Source organism: Phoenix dactylifera, chromosome 4 (assembly GCF_009389715.1).
Source record: "Phoenix dactylifera cultivar Barhee BC4 chromosome 4, palm_55x_up_171113_PBpolish2nd_filt_p, whole genome shotgun sequence".
Lineage (NCBI taxonomy): Eukaryota > Viridiplantae > Streptophyta > Magnoliopsida > Arecales > Arecaceae > Phoenix > Phoenix dactylifera.
In genome coordinates this window covers 10,859,179-10,879,937 of record NC_052395.1, presented here as the reverse complement: position 1 = coordinate 10,879,937, position 20,759 = coordinate 10,859,179, and the positions used below count along the sequence as shown (strand labels likewise).

General features: G+C 40.1%; 1 protein-coding gene across 1 annotated transcript in view; it reads left to right on the top strand.

Annotated features, from left to right (window-relative positions):
• The first annotated feature begins 1,640 nt into the window (after nt 1-1,640).
• LOC103722941 (glycogen phosphorylase 1-like) overlaps nt 1,641-20,759 on the top strand; it is a 45,727-nt gene continuing 26,608 nt past the window's right edge. Inside the window, exons 1-13 of the mRNA XM_017846622.3 lie at nt 1,641-2,406; nt 7,763-7,877; nt 8,215-8,315; nt 9,388-9,479; nt 9,798-9,933; nt 10,068-10,136; nt 10,306-10,407; nt 11,076-11,174; nt 14,679-14,789; nt 14,897-15,103; nt 15,350-15,457; nt 16,240-16,335; nt 16,764-16,820. Of these exons, the coding sequence (XP_017702111.2) occupies nt 1,696-2,406; nt 7,763-7,877; nt 8,215-8,315; nt 9,388-9,479; nt 9,798-9,933; nt 10,068-10,136; nt 10,306-10,407; nt 11,076-11,174; nt 14,679-14,789; nt 14,897-15,103; nt 15,350-15,457; nt 16,240-16,335; nt 16,764-16,820 (2,004 nt within the window). The 5' untranslated portion in view covers nt 1,641-1,695. The remainder of the gene's footprint in view (nt 2,407-7,762; nt 7,878-8,214; nt 8,316-9,387; nt 9,480-9,797; nt 9,934-10,067; nt 10,137-10,305; nt 10,408-11,075; nt 11,175-14,678; nt 14,790-14,896; nt 15,104-15,349; nt 15,458-16,239; nt 16,336-16,763; nt 16,821-20,759) is intronic.

The following is a 20,759-nucleotide window of genomic DNA, read 5'->3' as shown; positions in this document are numbered from 1 at the left end:
CAAGAAAGTATTTGTTTGAAATTGGCTCACAGTTTAACAGTGATATCGGCCTCTTTAACGCATATGAATTAACTAATTTATTACTGATATCATCATAACTATCCGTACTTCATTGCTAATACTAGCATAAATGACAGTCATAGCTCCTTTTGGATTTCTCCTACAGATATATACGTATATGTGTTTGTATGTGTGTAATTGAACACATGCCAGATTTACGTGCCACCAATCGCAGCTTGTTATTCTGATGCCGCATTTACGACCATCAAATCATGTAAATGCTCCTCTCGTAATCTTTGGTTGCCGCAGAGGAGTGCAGTGATGAGGGAAGCAGCATTCCAAACAAAAATAATCATCTTAAATAGAGCTAACATCGCAAAGATTTCCCCACTTCATATGAAATGGTCCAAGTGATTTTGATACCTGAATTGTGAGCATGCATTTTGATCCAGCTTATAGATGAGGCCACTTTATCACTCTATCAATTTAGGGAGTTCCATGGAGATATTTTGAGTTCTTTGAAAGAGGGAAATATTAGTTTTGCTTCTAGGGGTTGTATCTTTGACGCATGTTGCTAGGCTAACATGTAACGTGCATGTCATCAAAAATAATAGTATCTTATATGCTTTTAGGCTCCATTTGGTGCTGGAGTAGGATTACGGGAAATTGGAAAATAAGGGGTAAATTAATGCGGAAGATGGAAGAATGTTTAGGCATAACTTTTTGTTGTTGTTGTTGTTGTTTTTTCTTTTTTTTTTAATAAATTTTGTTCAATAGGATATGTCATTTTTTTTTCATTTTCGAAAATGTCATTTCTTCAAATTTCTCCACTCCTATCAGGGTCTAAGTTGTGGTATTTGGCAAAACAAAATTAAAACAAACAAGAGTAACTACAATCTGAATAAATTGTCATTGCTATGCAACCAAGCATGGACTTCAATATGCACTGCATGGGGCTTATTGAAATATATTTGGGCACATTTGGTTCATGATAAGAATCGCAGTTGATTGAGATGGAAATCAGAATGATCATATTCTCCAATATGTTTAGTTCGGAATAAAAATTGTAATCATAATCAAAATGAAATTTGAACATTAAAGAAGAGTAGGGATTGGATTTTGAAAATTAAAATACTCCATTTTTTTCTAAAATCGAAATGAAAATGAGACTTTCTAACCAAATAGCTAGCATATTCTAGAGTCCAATTCCTCCTAGCTAAAGATACTCTATTTTGCTGGGCCTTGGCTCAGCCCACTCAAAAGCCTCAACATCAGCCCACTCGATTTAATCAGATTGTAAAACTGATGGGGAGGTTGGGGAACATTATATGGTTCACGGATTTCAACAGACCCGGTAGGTTTAGAAAGATGGAGACCACACTTCCACTTAACGCTAATAAAGCGCCCGTTGCCTCCCGCCTTCTCCCAGACCGGACGGTCTGGAGTTCCGCAGCAACATGCGAAACAAACGCCAATCCCGCATGTTTTTTTTATTTTAAAAATTTCAAACTCAAACTGCCTTCAAGGCATACGGTGAACGCGATCGAAGCAATCTAATAATTCGTTCCGCGAGTCACCAGAAGCCATGTTTAACTTAGCAGCCCATACATACAGCATGCTTCTCGTCTCCCTCGCCCCCCCGCCCCTCTCTCTCCCTTTGAGACCTTGGTTCGAAATTTCCGTTTTCTTCCCAAAATGTCCGCCATCTCCGCCCTGCTCTTCCCTCCGAGCCCCTCCCTTCTCGTTCTGCCCCCACCTCCATCGCCCTTCTTTCCCCTCCCCGCCGCTCTCCTATCTCTTTATAAACCCCCCACCGCCTTATTCTCTGCTCCCAAACCCCAGCTCCGCCTCCTTCCCCGTCGCGCCCTCAGCAGCCACGAGGAGACCGCCGAACCCTCCCCCTCCGCCACCGTCACCGTCGACAACGCGCAGTCGCCGGATGCCACCGCTTTCTTGATCCGCGCCCGCAACCGGATCGGGCTCCTCCAGGTGATCACCCGGGTCTTCAAGGTCCTCGGTCTCCGGATCGAGCGCGCCACCGTCGAGGTCGAGGGGGAGTTCTTTGTGAAGCGGTTCTTGGTGGTGGACTCCCACGGGGCCAAGATCGAGGACCCGGAGAGCCTGGATCGCATCGAGCGCGCACTGAGGGACGCGATCGATGGGGCCGCCGATCGGACCCCCGCGGGGCCGGGGACTGCGAGGTTGGGGTCGAGAGGGCTGGTAGTCCGGCGGGCGGGACTAGTGCCGGAGTCTGGGGAGGGGAAGGCTAAGGCCGAAAGGATGTTCTCGTTGATGGATGGGTTTCTCAAGAACGATCCGATCAGTCTTCAAAAGGACATTCTTGACCACGTTGAGTACACTGTGGCGAGATCAAGATTTAGCTTCGACGATTTTGAGGCTTATCAGGTAATCTTTGGTCTTTCTTGATGCCAGAAATTAACTCTGTAGTGAATCTCCCCAGTTATCTCTGTGATGAATCACCAGTTGTAAGTTGTAACCTAGTACCACATTTGTTTTCTCGAAGTTACTTGAATTCAGCTCTGTTGGCCCCCTTTTTTATGGGTTGCTAAAGAACTTGATAAGTTTTGATATCTTTATTTTTTGTGGATTGCAAAACGAATTACAGGCACTATGTGATGTCACAATATTGGGCACGTTTCAAAGCCAAAGATTTTTACCGTCTTGGTTGCTTTATACCCATAACAGACTGCATCATTCTAGTCAAATTGAATGTGTTTGGGTCATCATGGGGTAAAGGGAGTTCCGGTGAGAGTGGCAGTTTGTACGATTGTATAATTACTTGCTAATCATAGCTTATTCAAGCTTTGGCCGTAATCCACACCATATTTGTATAGCAGTCTCTGTAATGTCCGGGCCCAATACAGACCGGGCCCAATACTGTAGGGCCCAGTTGAATAGTATTGGGCCAGGGAGGGGTTAGCAGGCCACACTGGCCCAAGATGGCAATAATCTCCCGCCTGAGGGCTGAAAAGACAAAACCACCAGATGGCCAACGGAGAAACCCCCACCGGCATGCAAAACAGGAGCCCGCCACCTCCTCCCCCTCGGCAAATGAGCTGTGAGCTGGCCTGAGGAGGAGGGGCAGCTGGTGGCTCCCGGAGCAGTGAGGAAGGAGAGAACGCCACCTCTCCTTTGGGGTCAAGTCATAAGCCCTGTATTTAAAACCCCTAAGATTTGCTAACCCGAATTGAATGTACCCTCCCTAAACCTCTAACCCTCTGGATCTACTGCACCAGAGAGCCAAGCCTTGGAGCTGGAGGCGGAAGGGACCCTGCAGCCCTAGGAGAGGAAGGAGGGAGTTTGCCGAGAAGGAGATACTGCCCAACTCCAGTCAACCGAATCAAGGTAAGGCTCTGTAAGTAAGTCTCTAGGCAAGGACAGGGTGGAGGTACCCCTCTGTGGGGTATTCTCCCCTCTGGTTTCACTGATGAAACAGAGGGGAGGAGATTGGCACAGAGAGGAGACCGGCACGGGAGAGAAAAACAGGAGGAGGGCCGCGGGCCGGACCCACGGACTGTGGGCCGGACCAACAGGCCGCGGGCCGGCCTGAGAACAGCCCAAGCCGAGCCCAATGCCACCCGGGCCGAGCCCAGCCGGACTCGGCCTGCGGGTGACAGGCCCCGACCATGGCTGCCCTAGGGCTGAGGGGCAGCCAAGGGCCGCCGGGTCTGCCGTGCCGGCGACCAACGCGGCCTCAAGGCCGCCAGCCCCAGCCGAGCCCCACCTCTCCGCCGGCCGAGAGGTGGTGGCGCGACTTCCACAAAAAAAGGAGGAAAAAGGGAGAAGAAGAAAACGGAAGAGGAAGAAGAACAAAAAAAGGTGGGGGGGGGTACTTACCTCGGACCACGGCCTTACCTCGCCGTGGTCGGAGCCGGTGAAGTCCTCCCGGAGGAGATCGGCCTCGATCCCACCTCCCAGCTCTTCTCCTCTCCTCCGGCACCACTTCGGAGAAGAGGGAAGAGCCGGCCTCCCACCGCCGCCGCCCCGAAAGGGAAGCACCACTCCGAGCTGGTGGATCGGGAGCCTCGCCTCCCCGGCCGCCTGCGAGAGGAGGAGGCCGGGGAGGGTTCGGTGAAGGCGGAAGGAGGGGGGGCCGGCGGATGGGAGATGGAGAGGCCGAAGAAGGGAGAGGGGCGCGCGAAAGAGGCGGAAGCCTCTGGAACCCCCTGGAAAGGACCCTTAACGGGTCTGCCTAGCGGGTCGGATCCCAGTCCGGATCCGAAACCCGTTAGGCCTAAATTCTTTAATTCGATTTGGGTGAATCCGATGAAGGATTGATTCAAGCCCAATCGAGTTAAACGGGTCAATTAAGCCTAATTGGTGTTGAATCTGAACCCAATCAAGCCTGAATGAACCCAAATTAAGTAGATTGGGCTAAATCCAAACCCAAAAAGAACTGAACCGAGCCCAATTGAATGAAATGGGTTAAATTAAGCCCAATTGAGCTGGGTCTGAACCCCATTTATGCAATAGTAATCCCAGCAGGCCCAATTAATTTTAAATTAGGCCCAGTCCAAGCTAATTAAATTAACAGAGGGCCTAATTGGCTGAAAGAGGATGGACTTAGTCTTAAATCAGGCCCAACCCTGTCATTAAAAGCCCAATTAACCATATGGACCCAAATGGCTTTAAATGAACACCAAAGGCTTCAAATTGGCTAAATTAAAATGGGCTAAGATCCTTGGTTTGGACCCAAGCAAGTCCATGATAAGATAAACCAAATTCTATAATAAATAGAGAATAATATGATTCCTATAATGTGGTTTTAGGAATCAACGATTTGCCACCAGGACTTTGGATAACGAATTGCTGTAAGTAATCTGTCTTAATCTTATCGTAGATCTTGTATTACGTTTTATAAGATGAACCAGTGTTTTTCATACAATTTGAATTGTATACATGATTTGTGAAGAAAGTAAGTAACCTGTTCTAATCCTGTTATGGATCATGTCATGTTATTAATGTTTCCTAAGCATTTATTTTAAGTATATATGTTTCATGCATGATATGTTACAATGCATAAGTAACTTGCATGATTTCAGAAGCTATGGCTATGTATGCAACATGATGATGCTGATATTTTAATCATGCATGTAAGTTTATAAAGTCTTAGCTAGCCAAGAGACACTATAATGGGCTCAAAGATGCTACTGATCGAATGCAACTGAGCTGGCCTTGCTAGTGGCCGAGAATAACTTCGCTGGCCTTGCTAGTGGCCGAGAATGACTAGCTGGCCCCACCAGTGGCCGAATGGACTTCGCAGTAGCATCCGAGAGAATGGACTACGGCATGCCGGGGGCACGGTTTCATATGCATACTTTATGAAAATGATATTTGAAGCATGATCATGAGGCTCATTTCAGAGCCTGGGTATATGAGGCGGGTGTTTCCAAATCCTGCAGATGCGTTCTGGGGAGAAGCAAAATCGGTGAGGGGTGAAGGACGCTTGCGTGAAGCCCCGGAACCGGCCAACATCTGGCAGGGGGAGCCCCGTGTTTCCCCCTCATGTAGGCCCGATAGTCACGTGCCCTGCAAAGGCGGGCCGTGACATTTATGAACGTGCCTCGCCAAAGCATACATTGTTTTACAACGGATTTTTGAATATATCCTTATGAAATGTTGTATTTTGCTAAAACCGCTATCTCCTTTAAATGATGCTAATCGCATGAATTCTTATGTTTTATGAAAATTCTGTTTGACTGAAAATACTGCTTTGTTTTCCAAGCATACATATTTTGCCATGATAAATTGTGAGATAATACGCATGTCAGCTTCTCAAACCCTGCATAAACATGGTTACCATTATGTTCGATCCGGTAAGATTATGTATGATTACTTACTGAGCTGTGTAGCTCATATCCGTTCATTTACTTTTCTTTCAGATCCTCATCACTGATAGCTGCCAGAGACACGTTAATTTGATATCAGGGCTTCTTTCTTTTGGGGTAAAGCAAGTATACTTTTGTGTACATAAACTACATAGAAGCTCTGTATTTGGGTACTGACCAGCATGTTGTATTAAGAATGCTTTCATATGAAAAGATTTGGTTGGTTTGACTACCCTGTTACCCAGGTATGAGGCTGCGTGCTATTGTGGGCGGTAGTCGGCAATAGCACGGCCGTGTCACGGATCCGGGTCCGGGGCGTGACAGTCTCTTTCTCTTATCAACATCGGCATGGGACCATTGGAGGGAAATTACTTGCCATAATTAACTGAAAAAATGATATATGTTGATCCTGTGGGCCCTCACATTTCTAATGGCAACGCTTTTGGATAGTGGATTAGAATATTATTCTTAACAATTTGTTAAATAATTTGTCAACCATGAGATTCAGATTTTAATGCTCCTAGGTCATTACCACCATGATCATGAACTAGTTCAGACATGCTTGATGAGCAACCTAGTTAAAAGCTACATGCAAACAAAAGTGAATGGATTTGGATTAAAAATTAGACCATTTGTCTGACTATTGACATTTTTGTTAACAAAACAAGCCTCCAGAATATCATGATGAATGGTGTGCATCATTATTCTCAATAATCCACAGTGTGTTTAAACATCGTGGTGTAACTACTCCAGGAAATAGGTACATTAAGTTACATATTTTACGTATATATGCTGTCCTTTTAGATAATTATTTTTGTAATATAATATAAAATATTCTAGTTGTTTTGATAGATTAGTGTCCTGATAGAGAAAACCATGTCATGCCACCATGGCAGACTCACAAAGTGAAAACTACATAGGATGTAACACAAACTATGACTTGAGGAAAAGACAAACTCAGAGGGAAATTGAGTGAAGAAGAAGAAAGGCATGGATACTGTTTTAAACTGGCAATCTTGTGTGTGTGTAGACTCTAGTAACCCAGCTTTGCATCTCTCCTTCTGCTGTCCAGAATGACCAGGATGGATTTATCACTATTTGAGTACTACTGTAGCATGCTACCCCTTTCTTTTCCATGGACTTGGTCCTGTATGTTGAATTAGATCAGGATATCTGTGCATTAATTTCTCTCTTGAATGAAATTGTCCTCGAGTTCTCTTTGGGCTTATTCTCTAATACTTCATGATACTTTTAGACAACTGCGTACTGAAAGTCTTCAAGATGCCATATTTGCAGAAAAGTAAACATAACATTTGCATTGTAAGTGATCTTCTTCAGAATTTTGAAGGGGCCAATTTTCTTCTGCTAGTCTTATTATCTGCAACAGTCTTTTCATGCTGTGTTGTTGCGAGATCAAATTGGCATTCTCCGACTTGTTTGGGGGCTCATTTTCTACAGAAAAAAGGAGGCTACTAAATCAATATGGGGAAAGGTCCTCCATAAATACATAAGATTTAATGCCATGAATTACATGTTTGTGTAACGAGTGTATAATCATGAGGAGGAGATAAGATATGATGCCCCTCATGGTATATCTATGTTTTTATCTAAATAAAGCTGCATGTTTTGTGTTCCCACTTTTCCTTCATGATAAAATGTAAAATGTTTTTGCATCTTTATGACTCTGGCAATAACAGAACTAAATTCTGCATTAATGAAATGGTTCAATGAAATTTCTTTTTGTTCTACAAATAAATTCTGCACTATTAGAGGGTTTAAAAAGATTCCCCCCACCCCCCCGAGACGTTCTTCTGTATTTTATTTCTTGCAATAATTGACTTCAGATATTATAAGACGTATGTGCTGTCTTTCAGCTTATTTTAATGTGGAAAACCGTTTCATAATGACTGTAGGCTTTGTCACATAGCGTGAGAGACCGCTTGATTGAGAGATGGCATGATACTCATGCTTACTTTAAGAGGAAAGACCCGAAGAGACTTTACTTTCTCTCTCTGGAGTTCCTTATGGGTATTAACATAACTTTTTGAGTTTCTTGCATTTTGCATACATAGTACTGATTTCTCATGCTCTATATCTGATTCTTCACTTATTTTATCATGCTATTAATTTTTTTCCATCAAGAAAGGCAAATTGCAATCAACTGTTGATGAGCTTACTACACATCTCATTTTCTTTATTATGTTCTTATATAAATGGTTAGCTGTATTTATTTAATGAACTTTAAAATCTCTGCCTTCTGTCTTGGATATTTCAATTATTTTTTCCATATTGTATCATGCTTGGTTCTGGTGAAAGGAACTGTATTACTTCCGCTACTGAGTTATACTGCTTTGCACCATTTCAGGCCGTTCTTTGTCAAACAGTGCTATTAACTTAGGTATAAGAGATCAGTATGCAGATGCTTTGAATCAACTTGGCTTTGAGTTTGAAGTGTTGGCTGAGCAGGTTAGCAAGGCTCTTGTTGGAAAACTGCTTTTGACATATCACAAGATGGTCTGTAGAATTCCAACTTTTGGAATGAATTTTAATGTTTGAAATGTTTGAATTATTAGTCAAATTGGAGTTCATCTTAATTCTATCATTATTATAATCCATATTTTTTAAGAACCAATCAATAAATCATCAATTATTTCATTGTGTTTGAATATATTGTAGAATTTATTTTAAGATTATAATTTTATCAAATTTTAAAACACGTGCTGCTGCTTAGAAGGCACATGTAAGCAAACTTTACTCTCCACCTTTCTGATTTTCATAATGTTTAATTGTTTTATTTTTATCTGTTGCTTATATCAAGTCTAGACGAGAGGTATAAAAGGGTCACGCGTAGTGTCTGCGGAACCGGTACCGAGCATTATACCGGTTGTCCAGCGGGACGAGTTGTTACCGACCCGTGCTGTGCCGTGCAAGGCCCATACCGACACAGTAGAAGAGGTGGGAGAGTGGGAGAACGAGAGAGGAAAGGAAAGAGAAGGGGGAGGCCGAGGGAGGCTGGTGGAGGGCCGGAGAGCCAGAGGAGGCGGAGGCTAGAGAGTCGCTGGGAAGCCATGGAAGAAGGGCTCCCTCCGGTCCCTTGTTTCGTTCGACACAGGGGCCGGAGCGAAATAGGGGCTCCTCCGGCCCCTCTTCCATGTGGCAGCTACTCGGTCTCTGTCGCGGCTGGCCTCAACCTTCCTCTCTCTCTTTCTCCCCCGCTCTCTTTCTCTCTTTTTCTCTTTTTTCCTTCATCTTCTTCTCCTTCGGCGCGGGTCTCGTTTTCGTCATCAGAACCGTCCCGGTCCGTGGCTGGTACGATCCGGGACGCCCCGAATCGGACAGTTTGGGACAGTTCCGCCGACCTTGGTCATACGTATGTTGTGCGAAATGTCATTTTGGAGCTTGTTACCTAGTTTCCATGAAAAAACTGTGTTAAACTAATCTCCGAAAGTTTCGTACTTGGCACACAAGAGACTAAGCATCAAAAGAAGGATCTCCTATCTCCTTGTCTATAATATATGCTTTGATATTTTACTCCAAGGAAGGGGATGCAGCACAAGGTAATGGTGGTCTAGCTCGCTTTTCTGCATGCCATATGGACTCTTTGGCAACGATGGACTTTCCTGCTTGGGGGTAAGGCCTTTTCCTACTATAATTATCTAGGTATTGTTTTGTTACTAGTGCTGCATTATATGTTTTAATTTAATCAATATGGCTCTATAATCTAGATGCCTTTCCACATGGTGGTATCTCTGAATTTGCTGGTTGCTTCAGATGTCCTGGTTTTAAGTTTCTGAATGTGAACTTGTGATTATCAGGAAATATGTCCTGAATCTTTTATTTTGATGGATGACTATTTCAGCTAATGTACTTAGTGGGATGATAATTGATCATGGTAACTATAAACTAATGTATCTGCTAATAATAGATTGCAATGTCTTTGTTTTGCAGCTATGGACTACGTTACCAATATGGGTTATTCCGCCAGGTTATATTGGATGGATTTCAGCATGAACAACCTGACTATTGGCTGAATTTTGGAAACCCTTGGGAAACAGAGCGCATTCCTGTTTCGTATGCAGTGAAGGTTTGCAATTAACTTATGTTGTATTGTCTTTGTCTGTATCAAATTTATTCTACAAGGCTAAGAATTCCAACTTCTTTCTTCAACCCATTTATATGTATATGTTATTTCTTATTTTGGTTTGATGGACATACTAGTTCTATGGGACTGTTGAAGAGAAGGATTTTAATGGTGGCAAGTGTAAAGTTTGGGTTCCTGGAGAGACGGTAATTACATTTTTGAGTTTATAGTTTCCCTATTTTAGCTCTTTGATTGTATGAATCTGCATGTCTATTGTGCATATCTCTAAATAGCAGGGATTTTTTAATGATGTCACAACATCTCCAGACTGCCTGATGTTTATTTAGCCACTATAATCCATTATATTCTTCATAGGTTGAGGCTGTTGCTTATGACAACCCAATACCTGGCTATGGGACAAGAAATACTATTAATCTCCGCCTATGGTCAGCTAAACCTAGTGACCTGTATGATATGGTAAGGATGGTTTCTGATTTTTCTTCTTGTCCAATATGATAGAGTTGCAAGAGCTGTTATCCTGCATATTATTTTCTACCTATATTAAAATTAATTTGTAAGATTTACAGATGTTACTGTGTCTCTTTGAAACTTTTCGCCCATGATTAACAATTTTTTCCTTTCCTATCTACATCCTGGTTACAGTGGCAAATGATGGATACACAAACACATGTGCTGGGATCTGTAAATTTAATAAGATGACCTTGTCATATTATTTAGAGATTGACTTAAAAATATAGATACATACATGTAAAAACTACACATAAAAGTGTTTCTACACTGAATGCTGCTTTTTTAGCAAATACCAATGACCGCTGTGACCATAGTATACTTTCTTTTGTTTTTTTTTTGTGGGGCCAGGTAGGAGTGATATCCGATTGTTTTCCAATTATAATGGTGTCGTGTAAATGGTCCGTGATTCAGCAGTTTTTGTATTGGTGCTGATACTTATTGCTTGTGTGTTTTTTGCTATTACTTGAGTGTATTCCTAGATGGCAAGTTTTCTTTTTCTTTTTGTCATTCCTGTTTTGTGATATTTAGAAACCTTTTGCAATTGCTTAAAAAAATCAGGTTCAAGTCTGGTTTTTACAACAACCTGACTATTGTTTCTTTCCATATCTTGGCAGGAATCTTATGATACAGGAGACTATATTAATGCTGTTATCAACAGGCAGAAAGCTGAGACAATTAGTAGTGTTCTATATCCTGATGATCGATCATATCAGGTGGTTTTGTGTTCTCTCTGTGAAATGTCAGATTATTTTTTGTCATAATTACATCTAGAAATATGTCTTGAAATATTCTAATTTAAGAAGCCTTTTATCATTCCTTTATAACTGGTATTCAAATTTACAATTCTTTACTTTCATGGAAGATGCTTATCATACTTTAGTGGTTGTTTAATTGATTGGTAGAGTCTTCATCCAAGATTATTCATCCTAATGACACCTGGGTGGTGGGGCTATCCATGTGCCAAGGTGGGGTTGGTGACCACATTCGATAAAGATTCAATAAAAGGCAACTTTTAATCCCAAATTTTTCTTAGATTTATTTTGACCCACTTTTTCACTTGTTTAGTTTTTGGTAGCCCAGTAAGCAAATGAAGTAACACTATTTTTATTATATAAATTGAGAATATATTCGAGACAGGTTTGTTCTTTTTTTTACAAGGAAATACAACACTAGAATCACATAATGGTAATACTTTGGAGTTTGGCTGGTCAATGGTACTGGTAGAAGGCATCAAGATTTTTACCACTGCATGCTTCAGGATTCCCCTAATTATGGAGTTTCAGCTCATAATATAAGGCATCCAGATTAAAAGATATAGATATATGAAAAAAGTGAAACAGGTGGTGTTGGGTTCTTAAACTTGTTTGGCTAAGACCTTCACCTTTAGTATTTAGATGATGTCCTTTAAGTCTTCAAGACTTCAAGTATCCAGGAATATGGTGGAAAGCTTTGCGCATCAGAATTTATCCTAGATTGAGATGAGGATCTTGATGATCTCTTTCTTTTATTTTTCGTGGCTATATATCTCTGTTTATATGTGAGTAGTGGCTTTCCATAGAAGTGGTTACTGGTAGTTGCTGAGTAGTTACTAATGATAGGTTATCTTAGATGAATTATCAAAAGCAGGAGATTATAATAGGATGATTTACATAATTGTTGATATGCTTTGGCTCTTATTAACTTATGCAGAGGCCTTTACTTTAGAGGATTCTTCACACCATAGATGAAGTTGTCAAAGATGCTGGAACAGCTATGGAAAAATAGGAAAACATATACTTTTTTGAGAGAGAGAGTAGATGAAGTCTAATCCCTTTCACAGGAAAGATAGAAATACAGTGTAACCGAAGAACAAAGATGCTATGGAGAAAGTTGCAAAGGAGTTGCCCGAGGTATAAAATTCGTCTAATAAAAATGTTCAAGATATGGACGAGGTTATCAGGTATGCATGTATACAAGGAATTCTTTTTTGACACAATGGCTGTAGATGGAAATAAGGAACTCGTTAGATTAGTACTTGGTTGGTTGGGCTCTTATTTTGGTCTGTTTATGCAATCTATAAAGAATTGGGGATATATATATAGTTAAAATTAAGTATTTTATGTAAAACTTTAATATAAATTTATAACATAAATATTAAATTGTTTATTTATTGGGTTTGGGTTAGGTTGGGGTTGGTTTAATGAGTGGGTTGGGCAGGTTAGGTTCAGGTTGCACAACCCAAGTTGCATATCTAATGAGCAGGAGATATCTCTACTTGAGTGTGCTGAGAGAAATAAGCTAAACTAAATCCATTTGAAGTAATATGATGGCTTACACTAGAATTTACTATCAGAATTTTTACCAAATGCCTAAACAGACATGTTGGTAGAAAAGAGGGTAGTGGGCCTGGAGAACCTTCTTTTATAGGCCGTTGTCCATTGACCTATCTTGTCAAGGAGCTATTTGCGAACAACCTTTGTTGTAGTGGGCTTATTAGCACTAGGGTATGCAATAAAAAATAGCAGTTCCATTGCATTTGTTTTCTAGCTACGCTTCTTGCAGGCATTCTACAGATTTCAATAAAATGAAGTGGTTTTGCAACAGCCTTGAACAGAAAAAAAATTGGAGCCATCAGAGATGCAGGAGAAAATGCTGGAAAGTAGCATGAGCATGGTATACCATACTAGCCTGAACCGAGTGGTATGGAGCGTACTATACTGTATCGGTTTGGTAGCGGTACTCAGTACAGATAGCGTAACGATACTTGGTATGCCAAAACACCCCATACCATACCGACACTGTGCTAGTGTGGAACTGGTATGGGGTCCGGTACCAAGACGATGAACCTTGATGAGGAGTGTTAAATTGTTAAGGACCAAGCTCTTAAAAATTTATAGGATATCACAGGGATAGGTACACAAATTTCCTTAGAAATCACTCTCTCAAAACTGAGCATAGAGAAGATAGAGGACACATTTGAAGAATCTACATATGGTCTGAGATTCTTGAAGACTCATAATATTGCCATTGGTCTCAGAATTCATAATGCTTAAGTAGATAGGAGGCTTTGCTCTTGGATGACATAGCATGAATTGCAGGATTTTAAGTGCTATATGTTGGTGCCATGCTAGTCAAGCATGGCATTATGTATTGCATGCATACCAGCACTTGTTACACACTATCATGCAATAGCATGCAAGCCTTTTAACTGGCGGATGGATGCACTTTAATATACACATGTATAGCAGCATTTTTATTGATTAAACCATTTTAAATTTCTAGGGCTCATAGGTGTTGCTTTGTGAAGAAAAAAGGATTAAATGCAACAAATAATATGCATTCTAAATACAGGGCAGTATATTATCTAAGGTAATATGGGGTTGATACTACACCATAGTTATTCATTAGCTCCAACAGTTAAATGCAACAAATAATATGCATTCTAAATACAGGGCAGTATATTATTTAAGGTAATATGGGGTTGATATTACACCATAGTCATTCATTAGCTCCAACAGTAAGACATTAAATGGTTAGGGTACCAAGTAATAAGTATTAAAACGCATGGCAGAATGAGGAACTTTAAACTATAGAGATGTCATGCTTGAGCATTAACGTATTATATCCTAAAATACTAAGTTATCATAGTATAACAGCAATAATGGCATAAAAATGAATACAATTTTTGGAGTCCTCAACCTCCCATGGAATGTCTGGCAGGCTCCTAAACATCCATTGACCATAAAATTCAAATTTTGGGTGTTAAAAAGGTATTGCCGAACTGTCAATCATTCAATGTGGTCTTGATGAGTCATGAGATTCGTGGGAAAATCATCTTCTGCATATATGTAGATTCCATCTTTAGATCTGTACATCAAAGTCTCCAAAAATCATCTTAACACTTCTGGTTACTGCTCAAGATCATCTAACAATTTGATTTTTCATATTATATAGTTCAGGTCCTCTTGTTCCTTCATATGCATTTGTGGTTCTCTACTTCTCCTTTCCTCTTGAGAGGAAAGGTGTGTTGTGAAGATGGTTATTGTTGGACTTTGTAAACAAATTTCAAACAAAATACTTAAAGATGTATGACGTGTGCATGATATTTTTCATGTTTTTCAATGTCAATAATGTCTTAAGTTAATATTTTTCCTACCTGGTAGATATATGATGCAAATACATTTATCAATAATCATATAAATGAAACACCTCTTCTATCTTCCAATCCAATAATATAGGGCAAGGAACTACGGTTAAAGCAACAATATTTCTTTGTCTCGGCATCAGTTCAGGACATCATTCGGAGATTTAAAGATTCTCATAATGACTTCAATCAGTTCCCTGAGAAGGTTTGTTCAATATGTTATATATTGAAAATTAATATTCCTGTGTTGCAGGATTCATGCTTGTTTTATAAGATTCTTTGTCTTATTCACTGGGCTGCTGAAACTGCCAGGTGGCCCTGCAGCTAAATGATACTCACCCATCCCTTGCAATCCCCGAGGTTATGAGGGTCCTTGTTGATGAAGAGCTTCTCAGTTGGAAGCAGGCATGGGATATTGTATGCAAAATTTTCTCCTGCACAACTCACACTGTAGTTCCTGAGGGACTAGAGAAAATCCCAGTTGATCTACTTGGCAGTGTTCTTCCACGTCATTTACAAGTGAGTATCAAAGAAATATTTGTATATCTGTAGTGGTCTTGCCTTGGCAATTAATGGGTTTATTCTAGGCTGCAAATATGTCAACACATTTTATCGTTTATACCATATTTGCATGCTCAGTGAACGACTTTTGTCTGTTTAGAATATTTTTAACTTATTTTTCAATTTATGTTTGCCGTATGTAATTGTTCTCGACTTCTATGCCAAAAATTATAACAAATTATTACTTTGCTTATTTTTGCTCAGATAATATTCGACATAAACCTTTCATTTGTGGAGGAGTTGAAAAAGCATTTTGGGCTTGATTTTAACCGCCTCTCCCGGATGTCAATTGTTGAGGAAGGTGCTGTGAAGGTATATCAACATTTTTTTAAAGAAATTCTTTTGGCACATTTTATATATCATCTATTTTATATTCTAAATGATAGTTATAGTTCACACTAAGCATTTTTGATAGATGATGACCAGTTTTCATACTATTATATTGTGAGATAACGTTTCTCCAAAAATTTTATATCTGCATTTTTTGCTAAGCATATATCTCTTTCTTGATGATGCTTTTACATGAATACAGGATATGGATACAACACAAATAAGCAGATTCAGCAAATATTTATAAAGGGATAAATATGGCTAGTATACAACAATAAATACATGTATGATACAGCGGATATATATATGCATACACAGACATACATATACATTCATAAAGCTTAGTAGGTCACCACAACAACATAGTACATGGTCCATGCAATAACATCGATATCGCAAGCTTTAAAATTAACTGTCCATCATGTCCATCAATAAAGGGTCCAACTTTATTTATCTATATATATAAACATACACGCATGCATGCATATAAAGCTCGTCCCCTCATATTTGGAGTTATCCAAGAAGTGTCCCCTGTATATCCAGGATCTTAAAACAAGTATCCTAGCCACGGCCAACAATTATCGGTACTTGATAGTTGATACATATCGAATATGGGCATGGCATGCATTTTGCAGTATCCAGGTATCCTAGGCTTTCACATACTGAATAAATATGCAGGCACTCTGCCAGTATTTATCTTTCATATTTGTGTAAGATTTCTTTTGAGTATGCTAAAAATTTGATTTAGTTTATTGTTCCTGCAGAGTATTCGGATGGCCAACCTATCAATTGTTTGTTGCCATACTGTTAACGGAGTCTCCCGTGTTCATTTAGATATATTGAAGACAAAGGTATTTAAGGTAAGCTTTGTATGACCTAATTCAAAATCCTGATCGATAGTCTATATCAAATTGAAAAAGTAATTTTACTGCCTTAATTTCTCCAGTGCTATTCTTTTACTGTTGTATGTTTGCTTCTGATCATTCTGGCGAGTAGAAAGAGAACCATTATACAGGTAAAAAAAAAAAAAAGAAACCAATGAGGGTTCTTTGATTGACAGATTAAGTCTTAGACCAGACTTTGGCTTAATTTTCGTGATTCTGCAATCTCAATATCATAATGCATCAATTGACAGTTTTGACCCTAAATTCTAATGGATAAACTGAAACCCTTTTATCCCACACCAGTCTCCTATGAATTTCATAACTTAACACGTAAATGCTTAATGTGCGCTATGGTTAAAGTTCAGCATTTGTTTTCTGATTTCTCTATAAGAGGATTTCTGCAGGACTTTTATGAGCTTTGGCCACAAAAGTTCCACTACAAGACAAATGGTGTTACCCAGGTACAAACTATTATGTGCATTGATATCTGCAATTCGAATATTTTTCTTTTATAGTTAAAATGCTTGGAACAATTAGAGGCACATCAACATATCTATATTTATTAGAGATCATTAGAGTACAAAAAAGTAATTTTAATTAGAAATGACTTGTTGTTGCACAACATTCTAAAATACTTGGAAATGTGACCTTAGGAGAAGGTGTTGTTATGTTCAGTTATGTTGGCAAGACATGTTAGAAAAACATGCCTAGATTCTAGTGGAAGGGTGAACTTAGAAGACATGGGATTTATGAGGGAGGAGCAAGGGAAAATCTGATATCCATAAACTGGTCTTCAGCCCATGAATGTAGGGGTAGAGCTAGAGGGGTGCTAGGGGGCCATGGCACCCTCATGGGCAGCCCAATGCATTTGGGGGCCTAAGGCGAACTCACTGAGGGGCCTTCTTTAGGCTGAGGCCTTAGGCGATCGCCTCAGTTGCTTAAGGATTGAGCCGGCCCTGCTCAGTCACACAATTAATGGATCAGAAGATTTTCTTATGGGCATTAATCCAGGAGAAAAGTATTTACAACTTTAAAGATTTACATGTGGAACCAATTACAAAACCAAGATTGAATCATAAGCTGAGTAACTTCTAAGTTTTGATACTAGCAAGATATTTACATCAACCCTCAACACACTACACATATTACAAATAAAGTAGCTACAAACATCAGTAGGAATCATGTCAGTGGATGATGTTTACATGTTACAATTATGTCAGGATTATTTGCTAATTTGCAATTATGAAGAGGGTGCTTTAGGAGAGAGTTCTAAAATAAGTTCAATACCTGGAGTAATGCAAAGCTTGAAATGCAACTGCAAAGAGAACATAATCGGAGTAGTTTTGAGTTGGAGCCAATGCCCCAAGACAAAGTGGAGTGACTATTTATCTTGCTGCAATATTACAAAGGATTGGAAATATAGATAAATTTGTTCTTGGTATAATCAAACCCTGGAGAACTCTGTGCAGCCGTAGAGCTGCACTTCCAAGTGGTGTAATTGGAGCAAGTTAAGGCATCAATGAGATATAAGAAGAGTGACAGAAGAACAAGGATAAAATTAGGGGGCAAATAACGAAGGAGATACATGAGAGCAATGTTTAACAGAGAAAAAGATGGAGATGAAGATGTGGCAAAATAAGAAAGAGAGTTGGAAAAGAGTCAAAGACAAACATTTGAACCATTGAGAGAGTTTGTTTATATGCAGTGAAGACCGCACTGTTTGAGAATGGCTTAGATTTGGGTCAAGCAATCTGAAAGGTGGAGGGTATGAAAGAGTACATAAACATAAAACAAATAGAAAGATTTATAATAACTGCTTATAGTCAAGTATATGACCATGAGGAAAATACGATGAAGCAACTAGCTGATGGAAGAAATAAAAACTTTCTCTTGTCTCCAGCTGGCGAAGGTGCCTTCTTCTCCAAATCTGGGCATTAAATAGAGGGAGAAATAAGAACTTTGCAAACAAATTTCCTAGAAAAGAACAAACGTTTCAGAACAACCTTCAAACTAAAAAGAAACTAGGATGCCAAAGGGGGAGCCAGATGTAAATATTTTTCCCAAGAAAAAAAAATCAAAATACTCTTAAAGAAAAAGGAAGTGATGAATGCCAACATACCTAAAGAACATAAATGATGTCCTTAAAATTTAAAGAATTTGGCATGCCAAAATAGGAAAGACCGCCATTTTTTGACAAGAAAAAGATTCGAAACACTTCAGCATACCTAAGGAATCACCGAGGCCGGACAAGGACCGGGGCATTACTGAGCCTCCTTCTAGCTTCCTTCTGACGATAGGTCATGCAAGCAAAGCAACCCATCTCTCAGCCCCAAATCTAACCTTATTCAGGACCAACAACCATGACCCTGAAATCTATCTAAAATCTCCCCTCCTCGTAGAAGAATCTAGCACCAACCAGCCATATTGCGCCTATCTCCACTAATCGTCTCTCCTCACCAAAAAAAAAAGAAACAAAGAAAGAAATGAACAGATGGTCGATGAAATCAGGAGCAGCCACGCAGCATCAATCCACATGGCTATCAAATTCGAAGAATAAATCGAGGAAGAAAGGAAGAAATGGGGGAATTCCGATGGGAGGTGGAAACCCTAACGGTAAGGCCAGGAATAGGGAAGATGTTTCTGGGGGAGAAGCAGAGGAAGAGAAAAGGAGAGGGTTTCTTGTTTCCTCTCTGTTTTCGTTTGCTTCTTTTAGGGTTCTGTTCAGAGGACCGGAATTTTTGCGGTCTTAGAGGGGGCGGCTTGGGGCCTAAGACGAACTCACTGGGGGCCTTCTTTAGGCTGGGGCCTTAGGCAATCGCCTCAGTCACCTAAGGGTTGGGCCGACCCTGGGCACCCTTTAAGTCAATATAAATCCCTTCAAGGTGGACGTTTCCCTATACTCGTGGACCCCCCAAGAAAAAACATCACAACTACCATCCAAGTCTTGTGGATTGCTCTTCCGGTACTGCTCCTCATCTCCTTTTTTCTGTCTAATCTTTTTCATCGGACCACCTTCTAATGTATCTATCAGGTATGCATATAATCCTTCTACCCGTGAACATTGTCCAACCTCTCTATGTACTTGTCCCTAGGAAAAACATCACAACCACCATCCAAGTCTTGTGGATTGCTCTTCCAGTACTGCTCATCTCCCTTTTTCTATCTAATCTTTTCCATCGGACCACTTTCTAATGTATCAGGTATGCATATAATCCTCCTATCTGTGAACGTTGTCCAACCTCTTTACGTACTTGTCCCTATAACCTTGATCATGTGGGCCATCGGCTGTGCCGCCCCTAGTTCCTCTACTTTTGTAGGACGTCTCCCTGACATATCTGGTTTTGGTCTAGGCTACATGATCCCTATCATTTGTGGCATATGTAAATTCTGCCTCGTCAGTGAATGGACGGCATCCCTGAGAATAACCACCACCACCACCACCTTCAAAATGCCCTTCCTATCCACTTAGGCCTCTTGACTTATCACTTGAATTATCATTATCATCATCGCTATTATTGCGAGATGATTTGAGCTAGCCGGGTTCTGATGGCTTTAGAGTCTCCCTTTCTTCTTCCCAGACCTGTATGTCATCAATTGCATACTGTAGCATATCCTTTACCCGATATTATAGTATGACCTAAAGAACATATTGTGTTTTATAAAGATTATGAAATGCGACCAAGAGGTATCAGGCTTTAGAAAGGTCATCATGTGACCAATGGCGTCATGAACACCTTTTGGATATTATAGAGGTTTTACTGATCATTATAGACTTAACAACTTAAAAAAATTGCACAAGCAAGAGCCTTCCATGATTGAGATCTACAAGTATACTGATAAGCCATCTTTCTTTAGATAATATTTTTTTGGGGCACTACCAAACAGTTATGGCATCTGTAGGTCTTGCTTCTTTCATATGTTTCACATGTGATTTATTTACCAGGCATTAGGTTCGTTCAATCAAGGAGCTATCACCTTTTGAAGAGCTGATACAGCTTCTCCATCTTGTATGGTGCATAGTATCGGGTTGTCAAATATTGTTTTATATGGACGTCCTGCATAATAGAACTAGAATAGGGACCAAGGTTAGCCGAACCTGTATCGTGATCTGTATCGGTTGGTTATCAATTTAGCACGATACTTTTTCAATACCATACCCACATGGTACAGTGTAGCGTGCCGGTTCCGAACAAGCATGCCATTGTTTTTTCAATTTTTTAAGATTTAATAAAAAGTAATCATTGTTTTAATTTTTTTAATGATTTAAGTCTAATTTGATGTTTCTTGATGCCTTTTGATGTTTTTATTATCTGATGCACCTTAAATGATGCTTCTTGATGTTTTGGAGTGATTTTTCTGCATTACCATGGAATTGCTCTAAAATTGGACTTAGGTCATGG